Raw genomic sequence first — 15,712 nt, 5'->3', positions numbered from 1 at the left:
GACTCATCCAATTTATGCCCTCCAGTAAACACTTAAACTGTTTTATTTATGGAGCTTGTTGGGTTTGTGCTGTCTGCCGGATGTATTTCAGGGGGGGGAAAAAATCTTGTTTCAGAGCACAATAAAATGCTCAAGCCCCACTCACTCATACTAACCCACCAAAATAAAACTTCTCGTTCTAAAACTGATTTCCTCCTCCTTCCTGTTTGTTACTGGATAACCAAATTGCTCCATCGCTTTGAAGGTTTCCAGAAAAGCCGCTGCAAATTCAGACTGGCAACAAAACTGGTCAGTTGGACTGGTTACAGGAATGCTGTCTAAGCCACTGGATGGATGAATTGGCAGAAATCCTGGTTTCATTCAGAAACATTTGAGCCAGTTTGTCAGGTTTTAAGCCACAATAACACCATCAGATGTTTTCACTTGAGGAACAAGACAGACAACAACATGCAAACTGACATCCACTCATATTCCACAGAGGGATATCCACTTGAAATATAAAGGGTTTGATTGTTTTTGGATGTGCATTATCTTTTAAGATGGGGGTGTAATGCATATTTAGCGTTCTTACTATCTGCTTACATCCATTTTGCCTACTGTCAGGTCTAACTCATGCTTGTTCTCACTTTGAGAAGTGAGTGAGAGAGAGAGAGAGAGAGCTGTTGCCCTTTCATGAAAACCTAAGCATGCGATTATGATCGATTGATTAGAGCTCAGACGTTCTTGAGAGTAGTTTAGGTTTCTTATGAAAAGAAGGAGACAAGATGTGAAGGTTGGCAAGGGGGGTAAGTTCTAATAAACTCTGCGGCTCTGACAAGGAATTAGGTTTCAGTCACATCTGTTGGTTTGTTTTCCTGTTTGCAGGATTACACAGTAACTACCGCACTGATTTTCACAGAACTTGCTGCCTTAAGAAAGAGGCCATAAAATGTAACATTTGATAAATTCAACTATGAAAAACTGCATAAATTGCCTCCGCTGAAGTGGGCGCCCCAAGGAGTTCACTTCTGATTTTATTTCTGTGTTTGTTTCCACCTAAAGGCTCTTTCAGATAGAACAGGGTGTATGAGGGGCAGAACTTAAACATTTTGGAACTTTCGCACGAGGTACGGTGAGCTCTAAATCACCATTCTGTTTCACTCATCTATGTGATTTCATTTCTAAGTCGTGATCGTTCGTTCTCTCCTATTCCTCAATGCACCACTGCCATCAGTCAAGCACTTCCACATATGTTATGCCATCTGTTTAAAGCCCTTTATAGAATACAGCAGCATTTATTTTTTTGAAAGAGTGCAATTAATGTTTTAGTTGCCAAAAATAGGGAATCTTCATTCACATTTAGCAAGAACTGTTGGCCCTATTTCACACCGAGCATACAGAACAACTATTGATTATGACTATTAATTTATCTGTATAAAGCCTGATCCAAGCAAAGGCAGTTCTACAGGGCAGAATACTGAAGAGTGAGAGACAGACATCATTGAGTTGTATTAAACAGTGGAGAGAAGAGGACGTATCCTCTATTAGTTCAGTTGGTTCAGAAATAGACTGGGTGTAGATACCTATTTTGGGGACGTGAACACAGTCTTTTTCAATTCTGCGTTTGTACTCATCGCTGTAACTTAAGCCTCGTTGCCCTTTGTAATGTTCACATCATTTATGCCGGTTCATGTTGTTCTGATGATCCTATGATTTTTGATAACATGAGCACTTGTTATGTAAATAATCCCATAATCTTCTGTCCAGTCCTGAGATAAATCCTCAAATAGTTTCACAGACTACCCAGTTTGTAATCCTGGTATCTCAGGTGCTTTTGAGGTCATTTAAAGCAAACAGAAGTCAGTGGAATTGTTTTTGTTCGTTAGAGCATGCAGAATGTGGTCAGGTTTCCTAACTGGGCTGAAGGCATGTCTTGGTGGGAATGGAAAACGTACAGATCCATGCAAGAAAACACTTTTATGGATACCAAAAGCTTTCTGAGCCTTCCTGTGTCAGAGAACACAATGGCTTTCTAGTTCCTTCAACAAGCATGACATCTTTTGGCTGGTTGTATCTTACATGTGTGTTAATCTCCAGAAGGAAAGTATATGTGTTTTTTGCATTCTCAGACATAATAGTAAGTCAGCTTTGGAATGTTGTAAGACAATATTGCTAAAGAGTGTCACACCCATGGCGCACGTGGTTTCCCTAGACATCTAAAGCATTTCCCTAAAGTCAAGCAAATTAAGTAATAATGTAAAGAACCATCCCTAATACCGTCCCTAGTGAAAGCCAATTGTTTTTGCACACAAGCAACACAAAAATATGGTGTACATGGCCTCCTAAAACATGTATGAATAATCTATAAACCAGATTAAAGCTGTTTCAGTGTATGTGACTTGCAGGAGATTCTGTCTGACACACGGCCGTGGAAATGAGGCTGATGTGTCACCGTAGCTCACCCAGACCTGGAAGCAGGTCCAGCTGTTTGCTTTTTTTTGTCACGTGATTTGTCCTCCCAGACCGTCTCCAAGCCTTCAATTAACCCTGCACCTTATGTTTGTGACAGTGTTTCTATGCCAGCATGTCCACTCCCTGACACACTTTCTGTGTGTGTAGGTTGTGATCCGTGATGCACAGGTTTCTCAAATGCCATACGCGGTACTTTAAGGCTGTGCTGCGGTGCACTGTCGGTGATGAAACGTGAGCCTGTGAAACTTGGGCACTGTAGGCACCAGAGTTATGCAGAGAATAATAGCATGCAGAATGGTAATGGCAGGTGCAGCAATAGGTCTTCTTGTGGATTAGTAGAAAGAAAAACACACAGAGGCAATTGAGACTGCAGAGTTTCCGCCGGTCTCGCAGAATTTCACCTTGAAATATCAGTCGGGAGAGAGTGTGTGTGTGGTGTATTTATAATTCAGCCTGCTCAAGAACCAAACTAAATTCCTGTGTTTTGCTTGCCAACTGGTTAAGAGGAACCTCCACGTCTTAATTAGATTATTGCTTGCTCAGACTATTATGAGCGGCCCAAAAAAAAGAGTTTTCTCTGCTAGGCGGCTGGTCTTAGCCTGAGAGAGACTCGGTGAGGAACTCAGACATGAAGTTGAGCTGAGGTGATTCAGGCATCTGGTAAGGATGCTTCTTGGGGTCCTACTGTTGGCAGTATCCCCGGCAAGTCCAACTGGTGAGAGGCCTAGTGGTAAACCCAGAACATGCTGGGGAGATTAATCTAATCTTTTCTGGGAATGTCTCAGAGTCCCCCAGGAGGAGCTGGAAGGCGTTGCTGAGGGGAGGGATGTCTGGGTTATCTTGCTTGATCTGCTGCCACTGCGACCCGGTCCAGGATGAGCTCCAGAACATGCATGGGTGGTCTGTGATCTTACTCAGGTTGGGGTCATCGTAAAAACCCGTTAACATGGTATTCTGTTATTCAGAGTCTTGTAGTAATCTGGTTAAATTCTGAATATTCACAGACAGCCCATGCGAAGACCCTGAGAAGACGGTAATGACTGAGTGTCGTGTGGCTGCGTCAAGCAGAGATGAAAGTCTTGGAGCTAACCTGCCAGCTGAGTTTTGAAAAACCGTCTTGGTATAATAAGAGGATTTGGAAATGGAAATGTGATAATGATAATCTGGATAGGATTATTGTTGAGATTAGCGCACCCTTTGGGAGGCTAATGAGTTGGAAAACCTTTGGAGACCCTGTTGAGGTGGAAAAAACTACCTTTAGGTCTCCTGTGGAAATCATCTGTTTCTTATTATTGAAAAGGGGTCATTTGCTGAAAAACATAAAACGACCAGAATTTTCCAATGTTATGATACTTCTAATGTACTGTGGTATTTATCATTCCTTTAGCATTATTATAGCAGCATAAAACCCACAAATTTCTTTACCTTGGATTGGCATCCCTCACTGTGTGTGAGATCCTAAATGACTTTTTCAGAATCTAGTCAGCTCATGTTTGCAGTGTCTGTAGCCAGTGACTTTTCTTCATCCCTCCACTAGAGCTGAGGACTGGAGCATTGAACTTATTGAACTACAGAGGTGACATTTTGTCGTGCATCTCAGCAGCTGCTTGTTTCTATCATAGTGTGTATAACCATCCTGATCCAAGTACTAACACATTGTGCAGTTTGGGACTGCAGATGTGTTAACCGCTATCATAATTGTGTTTGCCCTCCGAATTAGCCATCACAGGTTTTATTGCATTGCCTGCAGCAGTCAATAATTCATACAGACTTGAAAATCAAGCCATACACTTTTATAAATGGAGAGCTGTTGGCAAGTAATTACCAGTTTTCTTACGCGTTCTTTTTTTTTTTTGCATTGTGCACTTGTTCTATCATAATGGTTCAATATAGGAGATTTAGAGCTTTATTATGCTGAGCAAAGCATTGAGTCTCCCTCTGTTGTAATCTGAGCTGCTCTTGTTTCTGTTTTGATAGCTGCTTTGGTCACACGTGCATGTTATTGTGCGATGGAAGTCCCATACAGACATGGAATCAAACCAACATTTCCCATCATTGATTGATTGATTTTGTTTTTAAAGCAATGACTAAAAAAAGTGAAGGTCGACTGTCATTCTGACATATTAAACAGAGTTATCTGTCATTAGCAGTCATGCCTCTGGTGTGGAAGGATCGCAAGCTGCGGTGTTCTCCCCTGGTGAAGCGAGCGAATTCTGATCACTTCCCTCAGAGAAAAATGTTCCCCCTCAGAGAAAAATGTTCCCAACTTCCCCGACTTCAAAACTCTGCTAAAAGCGGTGCTGGTTACTCCAGCTTCCACAATGGCAGTGTCCAGAACTAAATGTAAACTGTCTTAAGAGAAATTGAGGCAAAAATGCAAACTGGAATGACACATGGATGTGGGACAGGAGATATTTGGCTTCCTGCCTTTCCCTGCTCTTTCACTGCTACGTCTCCCATCTTTCTTGCGAAACGCAAACTGCCTCCACTCTTTCACTTAATGAATGGCAGTTTTTTAATTAATTAATCAATTTTGGAACATAAAAGACCACTCCACTGAACAGGTTATTTGTCAATGTCGAAAATGAAATGTGCAGTCAAAAGCACAAGTTCTGCGCACCAGGAAGCTGCCATGAATGTTTTTATTAAGCAAAAGTGTCAATTTGGAGCTAAAAAGTTCTTCTCCAGACTCTAAACATCAGTTTTGCTAAATCAATCTCTACATTGGCGCTTCCTGGAGTTGAGATGTATTTTGGAATATGGATCTTATCAAGATGTGATCATATTTTAAGTTTCACTTTCTTCTACGATTACCCTGATTAGCTTGAGATAAACTGAGCTACAGAAACCACTAGAAAATGACCAAAAAAAATGCTCTGCATGTGGAGCCCTCCATTGGGATAAGAAGAAGATATGAATAACTACTTTTCATTGCAGCCGAATTGAGGTGCAGTGCACCATGTGGGATCCCGGCGATACACATTTTAAGCCCAGCACATCTTAATGCATTTGGGAATCTTTACTTTCTTTGAGCATCATGTAGGCTTTGTACGTGTGCTGGTGTTCATTTGACCCAAAAATCATGAGACCAAATTCCTTAGGTGGTGATTACTCTGTTCTCTCTACTGTCCTCATTTCTGGATCAAATCCAATAATAATTCAGTCTTCACCCTCATAAACCGAATGGATTGTTGAGACATTTATAGGATTGTCATGAATGCCATCGTGCAGTCTCGTTTTCGTCTTTTCTTTTTTTTTTTTCCTTAGAGGCTTCAGCTCACTCATGTGGCTGTTTCCAGGGTAACCAGATTCCCTTTCGAAATTTACCATGTCTGATATTGGATACTTTCCGTCTCCATGGCAACAAAGGCCCTGAAGTCTAAGTTGGATGTAAGATTTGCTATCAAACTAAAAGGGAAGTGATTGTGAAACTTGGGAAGTGTCTAGTTCCTTGATGTCTTCTTCACACTCAATATAAAAAGCAGGAATTGTTGAAATTGCTCATCGTGTTTGCTACTCATGCTCAGTGATATTGATTAGCAGTCCCATTGTGAGGCATCTTAAACCAGGGAAGATGTTGCCTACCTGCATCTTGTCCAGTTATTGATTCGTGTCTAGTGGGGAGTGTGGCTTATAGTTGCATTTATCCCCCCATTACTGCTTTGCATTTTAAATCTGTCCATTTCTTTCTATTTCACATAAAAGCCTTTTCTATTCCTTACAGATGAGCGATTCTCTGTGTCTCTGGGGACACAGGCAATGTGATTTTTTTTTTTTTTTTTTTTTTTTGGGCCATCTCTTTCACCACTTGCCAGTTGACGGATTTTGATTTGTATTCATGTTTCCATACGCCACATCATAAGTCCACATGTTCTGGGTTTCCCAGCAGGAAGTGAGAATTCTGTGGTTCCCTAGCTCTGACATTTCCGTGAACTGTCGAACTGCTAAAACCTTTGGGTTATTTATTGTAAATGTGGCATCTTCACTGAGCTTTTCATAACCGCAGCGATTTCTCATTAGCACCCGGAATCGGTTGATTAATGCAACATGATATATGATTAAGCTGAAATTATTTCAGTGACATTTTTATGGTAACTGATGAGCAGAGGCTTCCATCTCAGCAAGCTCATCAGACCATTTGGAGTATTTGGCAATGTTGTACATCATGAGGTTCTCTAAAACTTCACCATCCACTTGATCTTTTGAAGACATTTTGATCAGTTTCCTAGGCCAGCAAGTGTTAATATAGCGTTGCTTTGTTCACTGCCTCAAAAAATCGGAGAAGAGGCGTGTGGAAGTACTTGGGGTTTATCTTAAACAAGCATATTGTCAGGTAGAATAGAGCCTTGACAATGATTCACACCTGCAGCTCTAAATGGAAGTATAAGTAGAAGATAAGTATAGCCGTATATCTTTCAACCCCATCACAGTTCCTATTCCTCTGTTGAATGCACCTTTCTGTGAACATAGAGTGTTTCACAGGATGCAGGGATTGCCGCCTCTGCAACCCTTTCAGCCTGTGTTGTGCTAGAGTAGCGCCTGTGTCCCTGTGCTTTGTGAGGTAGTTTAACTGTATTTAACAGGACACTTTGACGTGCCCAATAGGAGGGCATCTGAAAGGAGGGACGGCTTGTTGCAACTCTCTCTAAAGGGAACAAATTATTCCCTATTCAGTGGAAGAGGTTATTATAAAGTTGTAGGCCTAAGTTCCCCAAATCTTGTCCGACCTTGAGGATTTCATGAATCAACATCCTGTCCTTCTTTGCTGCTGCTCGTCCCCTCTGAAGAAGAACAAATGACAGTGCTTTCCTCCGATTACAGGACAGATACTTTGTGCATCCATGATACATCCTCCCTCAAGGTATGGTGGTACATGCAGTTTCATGGAGAATAGCATATTCTAAAGCTCGAAGGCAATATGGAACCCACTTTTACAACCACAAGTTCTATCAGAAAACTTCTGTGTCTGTCTGTGAGCTGAGAGCTATTAGTAAGTTAGCAACGTGCCACGCTCAGCCTCGCTCAAGCTGATTGGCATCTGACTGAGTCAGAGACACAACAAAGAATGCAAGTGACACTCTGGAGCTTGAAGCCTAGCCTGCTTCTTTTTAAAAAATGTGGGAAAACCTCAGTCCTTATTTACATTTTACTTCTTAACTCAGTACAGGTGGGAGTGGCTTGTTACATTATTTTCACATACATTTACATACTGCCAATTTAAACAGAGTAGATTTGGGAATTTACGAGCCATAGTGAGGTGGAATCGAGATTTCAACACTGATAAGGACATGCTAAGTTAAGGATATAAGATATTTTAGTCATGCATGGGAAATCAAACAGCAGCCAAGTGGACGGAATTACTACATGTAATGTTTATGTAATGTTGCCTCCTGTTTAAATGGATCGCATCAAATAGATTATAATCTCATGACCAGGTGCTGGAGCCCACCATGTCAACAACTTGAGGCTAGAAAAGAGTCAAAAGGCTCTAATGAATAGTGTGTGTGTGTGTGAGGGTCACAGGTTTGTATATTGTTGGGAACTCCAAGCAAGTGTTTAAGTGCAGAAATGTTTGTTCTGCACCATGTGGTCCTCTCTGCAACCCCCCACTGATGTTCCAGACACCCCAGTGTCACTCCAGATGTAGAGAGCAGCAGCACCAGACGGTTTCCACATGGATTGGCTAATGGCATGACAGCTCCACAGCCAGTTCAGCAGCTCAATCTTGTTCTGCAAAACACCGTAAACACCTCGGATTCATATGTACTGTAACTAGTGATGGTTTTTATTCTACATTAATTAGATGATATTTCACTTTGTCTATAAAATGCCAGCAACCAGTGAGCAATCAAATTTTTTACAGCCAATGATGTTGTCTGCAGATGGCTTATTTTTTCGGGTCAACATTTAATTGACTAAATGTTGTGTCTCTAGATTTACATATGTTTTGAATATAGGCATGAAGTGGAGTGTATTATTTTTGCACTCTTCTGATTGTGCCAGATAGGTAATTGAATCAAAGAGTGAGTATATCAGCAATATATGCAAACATCCATGGCTTTTTTTCTTCTGCTTCATGAGTTGGTTGACCTCTCCTCTTGGATTAAAGTGGCTACATCTATAACTTTGGGTAGCAGCAGCGAGGATGGGCTGATGATAATGCTCCAGGTCCACTTTCATCCCCTCCCCATCCACTATCATTTGTGGAACCCAACATGGCAAATCCTAAATATAGTTTAGCTTGGTATGTGAGATAAACTGATGTTGGCACGGATTAGCGGATGTAACCGCCCTCCCAAGGTGTTACCATCTGAGCGAGGAGATGCTGTGATGGTGCGACCTGTCATACACGTAAAAGGGGGGGGTGCTCATTATGGTTTATGAAATGTATTGTGCGGTATGAAAGTACGCAAGTATTTAAAACAGACATGTTGTAGTATTAGCTTCACAAAATGCAATTAAAAACCTTTGTTTACTGAAACCACATCCTCTGTTGTTTAATTGTAGCCCTCAGTGGTCCTTTGTTCTTTGGCGATCTGTTGTCTTTTTATGCGTTAAAGGGCTCTGAATTTCCAGACTGTTTTAGCTGTTCTAATATTTGCCTTTACCCACTCCACCATTATATACATATTCCTGATGATAATTTTTATGAAAATTTAATTTTTGATCTTTTTTTTTAAGCACCACTCATCCCTATATCAGTGCCACCAGGATGATAACGAGGTGTTTGCTTTATAACATCCTGATATTTGATGTTGCCAAATTGCATGTTGGACACATGAACAAAAGAATCTAAAAAATGAAATGATATTTTGAGAAGTAGTTTGGTGCCATTTGTGTCATGTTAAAAGAAACTTTACTTTTATTGGCCTTATTATTTCTTCTCCTTTTAACTTCATGTGCTCCCCTTTTTACAGGTAACAGTTTGGATTTTGCCGCATGTTTCCTGTGACTAATTGATGCTTCCTACCTCCTGAGCCATGCAGCATTGCTCACTAATATTGTTGTGAACCTTGCCTCGGCCTCATGTTGCATTCCTACACAGCCTTACTCAAATTATATGGTTGCCACATGTTCGGTTTGTTCTCCTCATCTGGAATGCCACCTCTTTTCTGACCCCAACTTCTGCAAATCCTAGTCAATAGACACTAACAAACATAATGGGATGGAGCAGCCTTCTCCGGGCAGAACTAAATGTGTTCACTATGATAACCACCTGTGCTGTTGGCTGTTAAACAGGATTAGTGGCGATTGTCTCATTAGAGCTCATTAGAACACAGGGCAGATCCTGATCTTTACGGCAGTTTGTGTCTCAAGGAGTTGTATCAACTTATTGGTTAAACGACAAGTCTAAGCAACAAGTTGCAGGTATTATGTCGCAGCTTTTCTCAAGTGGCTTTCAGTGTTGTTCTCAGGCTTTGCTTACAAATGTTTGCACGTTACAAGAAGAGCTGTTTGTATTTGGGCAGCCTGACACCTCAGGCTATCACCTTGTGTTTGTCATGAAGTCTCCCAAGGCAACACAACACTAGTCAGACAAAACTATCTTGTGATGTCATGCCACATTAGTTCTTTTGCTTATTTTTCGTACTCTCCATCTTCTGTTGTCTTCCCAGCTGTCCGTTCCTGGCTCGAAAGTTGACCCCGGCCATCCCGGTTATAGGAGGTGTTCTTTTTCTCTTTGTGCTGGGGACGCTGCTGAGAACAAGCTTCAGTGACCCAGGTGTGCTGCCCAGGGCCACGCCAGATGAAGCAGCCGACCTGGAGAGGCAGATAGGTAAGGCAGCGCTGCAGTGAAATCATTTTTTAAATGTGAAATAAAGGTATGAGACAAATTGGAAAGAAAGGTATTCATCCAGGAGCTGGGATGTTCATGGTTAACGTTTGCATAGCTAACATGGTTGTGATGTGTTAACCATGTGATGATGTTACATTCATTCACCTAAGAAACAAAGAAATGTGCTCTTCCCCTGCATGACTGGAGTAGTTATCTGTTTTCACTATTTCTCAGGGAATTGTCCTCTCTGTCCTCCCCAAAGTGTCGGAAATCTGCTGGCACGCTCTTGTTATTTGTTTCCATTTTGGCAGTTTAAGCAAAATTTCTGAAAACAGGCTCTTGGTCCTGCTGTGGCAGTAAGGGGGAGCACCAGCCATGTGCTTAGTGCTTCTGTTGAGAGTATGAAAACCTATTATGACAGAAGCATTTCACCACTAGAAAGATTCCCTTTCATAGAACCAGGGTGTGTATTCAGTAGACAGTTGTAGATGTTTTTAAATGGATGGGTGCTTCATGACTTGGGAAAACCTCGTGGTGAAATGCACTTGGTATCCCCAAGATACCGACTCATGTTGGCCCACCACAGTCTTATTTTCCCAGTATAGTTTCATAATGAACTGAAACCATTTCTATACACCCACAAAAACACAAGAGATCTCTGCTATTGTGATTTTGCTGCTGTGATGTGGCCAGGAAAGTCTCTGCATGTGCAGAGGATGAAGGTGTTGACTTGCTGTGATAGAATGAGATGTACCTTGCTGGAGAAAAGGTGTGCCATGCAACATTTACATCTTTGTAAATAAATAAATACCTTCACGTCACCAAATTGAGCATACTTTTTAATTGCATTTTTGTGCCTACCTGAGATAACGGCACCATCCGCGATCAACAAACCTGCAGACTCCCCCTCACTCAGTCTTTGATTGTACACCGACAGTCACCACTGGAGTGGTTTACATGCTCTTTCCTCTCACCATCTAGAACTTTGTCTTAGCCACGGAGGTGTCTTCTCTCCGGTATCATCCTCTGTTTTTTTGGCTCAAGGAACGTCTGTTTATTTCTTACTGTACGTTTTGAGAGTTTGTCACGTGATACATATCTACCGGTAGTCTTTTCCTACCTATGATGACAAATTACATTAATTTAAAAATATCTGTTACTGCTCTTTTACTGGTATCTACAAAATGACAGACAATATGTAGACATCATGCAGAATTCTTGTATAATAGTAAGAAAATTGAGACTGTCACAGTTTCAAAAATACCCTGGGATGCCGTATTACTGCCCATCCTTGAAATGAGAAATTGCAGTTTTTGCCTGTTTAAGGCCACTCTGCCTAGGAGCCCACTTTCCCCCTAATTGGCCATCCTCTGGAAGCCTGCTGAGGGGCAGCGTGCCTGAAGCAGACTCATGTAGAAAGAAATCAGTGATGAGCTAACGTCTGCTCAGCACAGAGGTGTTAGAAAAACAGTGTTCAGATCAGTCTGGAGTACTTTTACATTGAAACACATACTATATACTTAAACCTTTGTATGACAAAACCACGCAAAAGCATAAGCAGTCTCCTTTAAAGGCACCATACATTTAGCCTGAGGTGAAGCACTAGCGCTACCTTTACCAAATGGATTTTGATTTGTTTATTTCACTCCAAGCTCTCCATGGGCCTCTATCTAATGTATTACCTGACTCATAAATTGTACTGTTGTAATTTCTAAGTTCATTTTATGATGTGAAAGGTAAACCTATTGGTGCATGAGGAGCCGCCTGATACGGTGTAACTGAATTACCAGCATCACAGCACTAACAATAGCTTATCATGCAGCAGAACGAACCTCGACTACAGTTTGTGAGTTGGGTCCTGAGTCACTGTTCATACTCATTACAGCACAGGTGGAGAATTTGGCAATGAAATTTAAAATTTATGTATTATTAACAAAAAATGTGATATTTGGATGTAGCCTCTATTCAAGTGCTGGTGACTATTTTATTGCCTATGAAAGATAGTAGAGGTGTGATTCACAGATGGATTAAGATGCACCAGGTTTAATGTGTAAGATACATCTGCACAGATGTAGACGGAGTTATGAGTAAACCAATATAGGGCCTTGAGTTTTGATATATCTCGACACATCATGCGTGCTTGTCAAACTGACGTCGTGACTTCCCCCTTCACCCCTTAAGCCTGGTTTATGCTTCTGTGTCACGGCGACGCCGTCAACGCAGACCCCTACGCGGACCCTATGCTGTAGCCTGACATGCACCTCTAAAAAATCCTGACTTCATGTCGTGACGTGAACGTCAAGGACAGTGATTGGTCCGCTCAGAGGTCGCCGAATGCATGAAGAGGTGGAAGAACCTCCGCGACAAATATGGCCACAAGAAGTCATGTTTGTCATTTTCAAAGTTTACAGTTTGATTCACGAAAGCAAACAGTCGTTCAAAGAAAAGCACTGGACTTTCTGTTGTAAATAGTTTTGTTTTGGAATCCGACAAGAGCCCCCCGAAACCATACAAAGACACAGCCACATCCCCCCAGCAGCTTGGCGTCGAATTGCAGAGCAACGCGTTCCCTCGACACAGAACTTCGAATGCTTAATGACGGCATAGGGTCTACGCCGTCGCCGCAGCGTAGAAGCATAAACTAAGCTTTAGTCTCGGACTCATATGATGTCTGCTGCTGCTTCTTGCTTAAAAAAAAAAAAAAAACAGCTCCTACCTCAGAGTGATTCCATGAAATGATTGGAGTTCATACTGGAATTTAGTTTATTTACTGGAAAATGAACCAGTGTTTTTCTTGCCATTAATTTACGCCAACCTCATTGGCCCATGACTAAATGGATTATAACCACTCTCCTCAACCTCCTTCAAAGTTTTGGTCCTTTTACTTGGAGTGTGAAGCATCTATTTCATAGCAATGGTCCATTCGATGCTTCAGGCCACTGGGGCCTCATTAAACAAACTCTGGACTGACTTAATTAATCTCATTAGGAGACTTAAAAGCTTTTGGAGTGAAGGTAAAGAACAGAGAGCTTGGAGCAGTGGTCTCAAAGAGCACTGTGCAGAAATGTTGGCAAACATTTTTTTTCAGGGGATAAACAAATTAAAGCCTGAATAAATGAACAGCTTTGACCCAAATACCACCACCATTTCATCCTCATTGGCTTTTGTGCCTGCATTTCCAAGCAAAATAAGTAGCTGTCTGTAACCTTTGAGTGGTTTGTATCTTGAGCTGGAATGGCTGAACGTAAAGGTTACAGCCTCCCTCCACTAGAGAAATTCTGTTAAAGGGTGGTTGCTTTGTACAGTTGCTGTTTGTTACATCAGTCAGGGAGGTAATGTGATGGTCGCCAGTGTGAATTTGTCTTTTAGCAGGATAATGAAGTTGTGCATTGATTTTGCTTCAATTGGTTGGATGATAGAACTTGAATTGAGGAACAATCGATTCGATTCTGGAATTGACCCAGAACTGGACGAGGAGCTGAAGACATTTGTAGCACCTTTGCAGTGGTATGTGCTCTCCTAGTGCCCACTAGTTTTCATGTTTTGTCTTTCTATTTTTCTGTCTCTGCACTCTTAAGTCATCCGCCACGTGTGACCATATTTACTTTGCAGTGTGAATGCGTGCATGTCCTGGGCCACATCAGGCCGTCTCATCAGCTGATGTCCTCCATGTATGCTGAAATACTTGTTGATTCATGGCCCAAGGGCAGCATATTTTATGATTATACAACACCTGATCATTTGATAAAGCCCACAGAGATATATTGTATTACCAGTGTATCAAACATTGTGGGCGATATGCCTGGAATCCTCGAAGGAATAGACACAGTCTGTGTTGTTTAGAGTTATCCCTCTGATCCAGCCAGATCTCCAAACAAGATTGTGTTCTCCTAAATATATGTAAAATGTCATTTCTCTACATGAATCTAGCATGCCTGAAGAGGTATACCCATAGTTACAAGTCTCATGTAGTGATGCATTCCACTGGCAGGTTTGAACTTGTGTGTTTAGAGCGGTCCACTGATGGCCAGATCACTCATGTTATAACCAGGTCAGAAGAGGGTCTTTAAGCGGTTTTAATGTTTACCCCCTCCTGCTTTTCTCTTCATTTGTCTGACTGTCTTTAATTGCACCTCTCATTACTCTGTCTTTCCATTCAATCATCATCCCACTGCTTTCTCCAGTTCCCTGTTCCAGATCTGTGCTCTTTGATTCTTGCCTTGGCGTGGCAGCTTTACATGCAAGACATTATTGGCACATCTGTTAGCTCTTAGCCTGATCATCCAACCTCATTCCAAGCCCCAACACCAACCAGCATTAGTGGCTCACAGGAGAACACTCATTCCCTGTTTTCATGTCTCCTGTTCTTCACTTTTTTTGTATGCCCATTTATTTTTTAAATGATTGACCTGCATTTTTGGGTTGCCAAATGGCCTGCGATATCTGCTGAAACTGCACTCTTATTATATCCATTTTATGTGTTTAGTTCCTCTACTCCTCCACTAGGTACTAATAGGATTCTTCTTTGCATTTTCCTTCTCTTCTGTCAGTGTCCATTTTTACTCACCACTTCTTTTTTTCAACCAGTTTGTCCTTGTATAACTCTGCTGAGGTTCATGGTAATAAAGCAACTGACAGGCTCAGCCAGCATGGGGAGCATTTTCACATATCAGTGTTGCTGCTGTCATGTAAAGACAGGCTTTGTTTTCCATATCTTGGCTGCCTTTTTGAGTTGCAGTCAGAGGAACTGCACTTGCTCACCACATTACACATGCTGATCTGTCTCCTATAGTATAATTTTCTATACAAATCTAATCATAAGGAATATTTTGCCTCCTGTTTGTGTGTCTACTTCATTTTAAGGGAAATTTCCTGAATAGTCTGGCTTCCAATAACCCAAGAAGTATTTTCACTATCAGCCTCATAAATATATAATGATGTTTTCATGTGAAAGTCAGAGTGCTTGCTTGCAGGCTCGGGATTGACACCAGTACCATTGATTTGTTGACCAAACAACAGAGGATCTAATGTCTTTACAATATGTACCATCAAGGTCTCTCTTCCTCCCTGAACTTGAGGAGGTTGAGCTGATAGCTAGGCCTTTGCCGTCATCTTTGTGAGCACATATTTGAACGTCGGCCAAATGTAACCTTCAACTTTTGAAAAGTTTGAAATGGGTGGCCGATGTTATATTTACATTGTCGGCTGGTTTTATCCAAAGTGACAAGCTCAGTGCAGTATGAGGCCTCAGAGAAGGCACTTAGGACTAAATCTGCTCAATAAGACAAAGTGCCAAGAGATCACGGAAAGAAGTGCACAGTAAGAACGTGCAAGACAGTCAGGTGTTGGTCAGTATATCAGCCTGTCAGCGAGTGTGTGACTGTAGTCTGTGCTGTGTTTTCTGGATGATGAAGCATGTTAAGTTGGCAGCAGAAGCATTTGTTGAGAGAAATCGCTCTGATTGGCTGGTCAGCTTCAGTGAAT

At 41.6% G+C, this 15,712-nt stretch overlaps 1 protein-coding gene across 5 annotated transcripts in view; it reads left to right on the top strand.

Moving 5' to 3' along the window:
* Positions 1–15,712, top strand: part of zdhhc14 (zDHHC palmitoyltransferase 14) — a 48,418-nt gene that overhangs the window by 6,647 nt on the left and 26,059 nt on the right. For all 5 annotated transcript variants that reach the window (XM_086183668.1, XM_086183665.1, XM_086183667.1 and 2 more), the window contains one exon: positions 10,068–10,228. In XM_086183668.1, the coding sequence (XP_086039794.1) occupies positions 10,068–10,228 (161 nt within the window). The remainder of the gene's footprint in view (positions 1–10,067; positions 10,229–15,712) is intronic.

This window comes from Aulostomus chinensis, chromosome 17 (genome assembly GCF_037954235.1).
Source record: "Aulostomus chinensis isolate RoL2024-O1b breed Wild chromosome 17, RoL_Achi_v1.0, whole genome shotgun sequence".
In the NCBI taxonomy this organism is placed as follows: Eukaryota; Metazoa; Chordata; class Actinopteri; order Syngnathiformes; family Aulostomidae; genus Aulostomus; species Aulostomus chinensis.
The sequence above is the reverse complement of the archived record's forward strand: the minus strand, read 5'-3'. Positions and strand labels throughout refer to the sequence as shown.